The following is a 6214-nucleotide window of genomic DNA, read 5'->3' on the forward strand; positions in this document are numbered from 1 at the left end:
CTGCGTTTTTTTTTTTTTTTTTTTTTTTTTGCGTTTGTTTCCTTGTGCGTTAGGAGACAAATGACCCGGTCTAACACTTTAATTCTATTGGCTGAGAGGTTGAGCTATGAGAGGTCATGTTGTGACTAAGTTGTGACTTTTGGATCTGTGGTTTCCTCTGAGCAGAGACGAGACCAGAACGGCAGGAGAAAGGTTTGAGAAAGTCCAGTGAATATTTGAAAGAGCAGAAGTTTGGAGTACAAGTATCGCAAGTTTTGAGAAGAAGGACAGTCCTGCTTTCAAGCTGAAAATGTGTGCTCTGGACTTACGGCAGTAAAATGTCCTCATATAATCAGCCAACAGTTTTAACATCTGAAGGGTCCAAAAATGCAAAGAAAAGCCATTTGAAGGATGAAACCTTTCAAATGCTTAAACGTTTGTTAAAAAATGATCGGATATTTTCTGTTATTTAAATGCCTGCTACAGTTTTAAACATTTTGTCGACCAAAAACACCCGAGCAGTTCCTCTTTAACTCTCTGCTCTGTGTTTTTCCTTCCTGCAGCTCAGAAAAACATCAGAGCTGAAACTGGGCAGGTTGTGATTCTGCTGTGCAAAACGCCTGACAACAATCCTGCCATAGTCATCGAGTGGAGGAGAAATGGTTCGGTACCAGAATACCTGCTTCTGTTCAGAGACGATCAGCTGGATCCAGAAAACCAGCAGCCGTCTTTTAGGAACCGAGTGGATCTGCTGTTCAGGCCGATAAAAGACGGAAACGCGTCTTTGGTCCTGAAGAACGTGACGACTGATGATGAGGGAACGTACGAATGTCGAGTTATTGAGAGAAACCCAAACTGGGGAAAGAGAGCCGGTCTAACAGCTGAACCAGTCAGCATCATCAACCTGGACGTTGTTCCTCCTGGTGAGTCTTCATGTCACAGCAAAGATCCTGCTGCTGTTTCCTGTTAGCAGAGAAGATGTGGCTGCAGGAGAAATGTTTTGGTTCTTCATCCATCTCCAGTCTAACAGCTGATCCATGTTTCTGATCTGCAGGCCAAAAAGACAAGCAAGAAGAAAACCATGACAGCCATGGAGGACGTGATGCTCTGATCGGTGTGGCTGTCCTTGTAGCTGCAGCAGCTGCTGCAGCTGGAGGAAAATTAAAAATGGAGCTGAATGTGCAGAGGAACATCAGATGAAAGAGTTTCCCTGATCAAATTTAACTTCTCTAGTTTTAGGCAACTGTTGAGATTTGTCTTATTTCTTCCACCAGATACTCAAAATGAGCCACTGTTTGCTTAAAAGATGCGTTAAGCATCAAATAATTTAACTGGTGACATTTTTTTATTTATAGATCTGAGATGGATTTATTGTTGAGGTGTTTTGTGTTTTTATAGCACAACCAAGTAACTCTGCTGCCTTCAGCTCTTATAATAATGCTGTAGAGGGAAATCCCATCAGGTTTTAATCAAATGCTGGAATTTGATTGGGTAAAAAATCATTAGACAAAATGAAAAACTTTATTTACTTTATATTTATATTAAAAGGAATCAAAACAACACTCCAGGTATGTTTCTTATGATAACATAACATGATGTAAAGCTAAAATTGGCATAATATCCTTAATTCTGTAAAAGTAGAACAATGTACTATTAAAGTGTTCAGAAGTTAATTAAATCACAAGTAAACACATTTTTATCTAAAATATATCCACAATCAAGTGAAACAATGGAGATAGTAACTCAAATCTCAATGGGATTAATTTGATAATTCATGTGTTATTTTGTGTTTCTTTGCAACTCTGTTAAAATGTACCTGTAAATATTTAAGTGTTTTTATTACTATACTGCAGATGGTGTAATGAATACAGCTATGATGTTCAAACTATCTTAAACATGCAAAGCTTTATATGTTCACTGAAACGCTCATCTTCTTTAATTTAGGATCTTTGTGCAGACTGCTGATGCTGTATTGCAACTTTTTTGTTTCATGATTTATTGATTTAATGTGTAGCATGCTTTGTCTGAATTTTGAAATTAGCCAAACATGGAAGTTACAGAAAGTTATCCTGCTTCATAAACGAAGAACTTCTTCACAATACTGTAAAAGGAGCAGCAGTTTTCTTTTTGCTTGGTTTGTCCAACAATAGCAGTGGAGAAATCTGACCAGTCTGAAGTGAATTTAATCTTCAGGATCGGAGGCGGAAATAAAATGTTTTAAAAAATGTTGACTATCAAATGAGCATGTTTATGGCTATCTGTCTCCATGCGTTTAGAAAAACATGCAGTGAAGTAAAGAAACGGTGACACTTGAATCAGCTTTTGGTCACAATTAAACAAGAAACAGTAAAATTATGACATAAAAACCTGGGAAGATAAAAGTGTTTTCAGTTGGTTTAGAAAAACTTCCACACAGTCAGCAAAACTAAACTGACTCACATTAATACTTTACTTTTTTTTTTTAATCGTTTCACTTTTTGAATTTAACTCCAACTTTCCTTTGATATTCTAACCCACTGAAATGCAGACGGTTGTTCCTGTGAGGCAGCGTTCAGGGGGAAACAACCACATCCTGCGTCAGTCCCGTTGTCTACTCTTGATGACGTCATCAATGTGCGCCCGGCTCCTTCATTCTGTCGTGTTTTCCGTGAGGCATTAATCTGTCAGAAGCTTTTGTTCCGCCTGCAGCCTGCTGCTGGTCGCCGGTCCTGTTTTCTGTGGTCACACCGGGGAGTGTTAGCCGAACCTGGGCATGGAGGCCGGGGAGGAGAAGACGGGCTCCATGTCTGCGGCTCAGCAGCGGGCGGAGAAACGCAGGAGGAAACTGCTGCTCAACTCGGAGGACAGAATGAACAGAATCGTCGGATTCGCTAAAACCGAGCCGGATCACAGCGGTAGGCAGTCAGAGAAAACCTGAAACCTGCCGCTGATTATTTAGCTTGATCATTTTTAAAACGTTTTGGACGATAAAATGAATCAGAGATAAAACATCGTATCTGAACTGTCCACACCTGAATTCATAGAAAGAAGGAAAACGTTTTTAAAAACGAAACAGATTCTACAAGTGAAAAGCCAGTAGATTTATCCCAAATTAACGAGATCATACAGCAGGGCCGGATTGAGGAGGATTAGGGCCCCTGGGCTGGAGATGGTGCCTGGTGCCCTATCAAAAACAAAAGGAGCGTTTTACTCATGCTCTACACTGTGATGGCTAGAAATGACTAGCTCCAAGTTAGTGCAACACTATTCAATCATAAATAATTATTTTAATGCCTCGAGGTCAATAACGTCTGTCCTTTAGTGAAAGTTTGATCATTTATAGCAAAGGCTGCATCTGCAGCTAAAACATCCTTCTAACAACAACATGAGAAAAACTCCGGCCTTCCTGCTGGATTGCCGTCAGTACAGTGGAGAGATGATCTGGAGATTATTTTTATTAATAATTGGAAAGCAAAAGGTGCTAAAAACATTTTTTTCAAACAGAATTTGAACCAGAGGAAACTAAAACTATCCTAGTTGAGGAGTTCTGGACAGAACATGTTCTGTCTTGCTGCCCTTTCTTAAAAATAATTTAATCAGCCTTAATTATTTTTCATCTTGTAAAATGTTGAGGTTTTTTGCCATTAAAGGTGAAAAAAGTTAAATTGTCTCTAAACATTTTGCTCTCTGCAGCAGCCGGCCTGCGTTCCGTTGAACCGCGCTTCCACCTGGACCTGGACAGGTCAGAGCCGTGGTCCTCGCCTTCGCCCAGGCCAGGCGCCCGCTCCCACACCGCCACGCCGGAGAGGCGGGGCTCCCCGCTGCCGGACTTCGGCCAGCCTCGCAGAGCGTCTCTGGAGGGCGACGTGGGAGGACTCCGCCACAGAGCGAAGGCGTCAGACGAGGCCGGCGGCTCGCCGCGCCGAGGCCTCCATCAATACTTATCTCGCTTTGATGACGCCATGAAGCTTCGGAGCCAGCTGGCCAATGAGAAGCCGGCGCAGGACGGCGATTCTGACGTAGAGGAGTTCGATCCGTTTCGGGTCTTCCGGCTGGTCGGCAGCGTCCTTCTCGCTGTTTTCGTCAGAGTTTTTGTCTGCAAGTATCTGGTGGGTCAACCTGCTGAAAACATGAAGCTACAGGATCCAACTTATGTTTTTATCAAATCACAGGATTTTTAATACGATGGAGGATTAGGGCCATGCTAATAAAAAGATAAAAAATGAAAACACAAGAAAACAGTCACAATATTACAGGAATAAAGTCGTAATAATATGAGAATATAGTCATAATATCGTCATGATTTAACGTTTTGCATTTTCTAATGCTGCGTTGTATATTTAAGATGCACAAAAAAGCTGATTTAAAAACTTCTCCTTGTTTTCTCTCTTCCAGTCAATATTTGCTCCATTTCTGACCCTTGAACTCGCCTACATGGGATTGTCAAAATACTTTCCAAAGGTAAAGTTACTCTTTTATATTTTCTTTTAACTAACTGTAAATAATAAATAATTGAAACTCATGGTAGGTTAGGTAGTTTTATCACCACTCTACTGTGAAATATCATAAATGAAAGAATTTAAACATTTTTTATGACAAATTTAAGTAAAACTTTATATTTTCTATGAGAAAATTAGGAAAATAAAAGATCTGTAATCATCTGTTTGCCAAAATGCTTTGTTGAATTTAATTTTGTTTATTCAAAACAAATCCAATTTATTTAAAATGAAACTGAAAATACACAACAAATCAAAATGACACCAACATATTTGAATCAGATTTAAACCTTGTTAGTCAGTTTTAGCGTTCAGTCCTTTAACTTTAGTTTTCTTTGAATGACTATTTAAACATATTTTCCAGTTTGTTGATCAACTGCAGGATATTTTTTCTGCTCCTTCAGGTGGAGAAGAAAAGTAAAACCACGGTTCTGACGGCCGCCCTGCTGCTGTCCGGCATCCCGGCCGAAGTCATCAGCCGCTCCATGGACACCTACCGCAGGATGGGCGACGTCTTCTCCGACCTCTGCGTCTACTTCTTCACCTTCATCATCTCCCACGAGATCCTGACGCTGTTCGGCTCAGAGACGCCCTGACAGAGCAGAACCACACCTTCTTCTTCCCCTCCTCATACCGATGAGGCTTACTCGTTTGCGCCCCCTGGTGTTTACATTCTGCAGCCTTATGTTGAGGCCTGCACCCAGTCCAGTGCTTAAACCTGCATGTTGATTTTACTGCTTTCAGAAACTCTGGAAGAGGTTTCATGTTCTGATTTTGTTTGCAATCCAGGTCCATCTTTATTAAAACCAATATTTCAGGCACAGAACATGTAAAAAACAGAATCTTACCAAGTATTTTTCATCTAGTTTCCAGTACAAATAATTTAATAAACTTGAATTTATACAAAACTAACTTACAAGTAAGTTTTCAGTAGCTTGTTTTGAATAAATAATTCCTCAATTTCAATGAAAACGTTCCAGTTCCACTGGCAGATTATTTAACTTAAAAATCAATTTTTCCATTAAGAGTAATTACTGCATTTTGATATATTATGGAACTCTAAATGATCGCCATTATTAACTAATAGAAACAAACAGATGCTTCACTGTGAAAACAAAATCTTATCAAGTAGTTTTCTTTAGTTTCTGGAGCAAATATCTCGGTATCCTTGAAATAAGACAAAGCTAGCAATAAACTGCAGCTTGTTTTAAGTTAATAATTCCTAAATATTGATTTAAAAATGGTGTTATTTCCACTGGCCGATTATTTCACTTATAACATTAAAAAATGTCTTGTTATAAGAGAAATAATCTGCCAGTGGAACTAGAACTGAGTTGCTAGGTAACGGACTGGGCTTGGCTGGGCTTGCTAGGTAACCGGCTGGGGTTGCTAGGTAACGGTGGAGTTCTCTTTATCAAACAATCTGCCAGTGGAACTAGAACTTTTCATCAATATTTAGGAATTATTAACTTAAACTCTTATATCTGCTGAAATGTTACTTGTAAGTTAGTTTTGTCTAATTTTAATCGTAATAAGATATTTGCACCAGAAACTAGAGAAAAATATTTAAGATTTTGTGTTTTTGCAGTGACAGAGTTTAATCAGAGCCCATTAATCCCAATAAAGGAATAAAATCATAAATAACAGAAAGAAGGTGTGATATGGTCTTCAGAAAATATTCTACTGTTACATTAAAAGGGAAACGTGACCGTTTTTATGATTAATAATCTCCATAATTTGTTGAAACTCATGCAGAAACC

General features: G+C 39.3%; 1 protein-coding gene across 1 annotated transcript; it reads left to right on the forward strand.

Moving 5' to 3' along the window:
- Window positions 1-2512: 2512 nt before the first annotated feature.
- On the forward strand, window positions 2513-5351 carry camlg (calcium modulating ligand). Its single transcript, XM_005807201.3, has 4 exons — window positions 2513-2873; window positions 3652-4067; window positions 4354-4419; window positions 4859-5351. The coding sequence occupies exons 1-4, from the start codon at window positions 2732-2734 to the stop codon at window positions 5048-5050; spliced, it is 816 nt and encodes a 271-aa protein (XP_005807258.1). The 5' UTR covers window positions 2513-2731; the 3' UTR covers window positions 5051-5351.
- Window positions 5352-6214: the final 863 nt, after the last annotated feature.

Source organism: Xiphophorus maculatus, chromosome 11 (assembly GCF_002775205.1).
Source record: "Xiphophorus maculatus strain JP 163 A chromosome 11, X_maculatus-5.0-male, whole genome shotgun sequence".
Lineage (NCBI taxonomy): Eukaryota > Metazoa > Chordata > Actinopteri > Cyprinodontiformes > Poeciliidae > Xiphophorus > Xiphophorus maculatus.

Bases quoted from the DNA above. Each gene is read 5' to 3' on its own strand.
- camlg (XM_005807201.3), top strand. From the start codon at position 2,732: ATGGAGGCCGGGGAGGAGAAGACGGGCTCCATGTCTGCGGCTCAGCAG. The intron at 2,874-3,651 runs GTAGGCAGTCAG...TGCTCTCTGCAG, and splicing joins AACCGAGCCGGATCACAGCG to CAGCCGGCCTGCGTTCCGTT. The intron at 4,068-4,353 runs GTGGGTCAACCT...TCTCTCTTCCAG, and splicing joins TTTTTGTCTGCAAGTATCTG to TCAATATTTGCTCCATTTCT.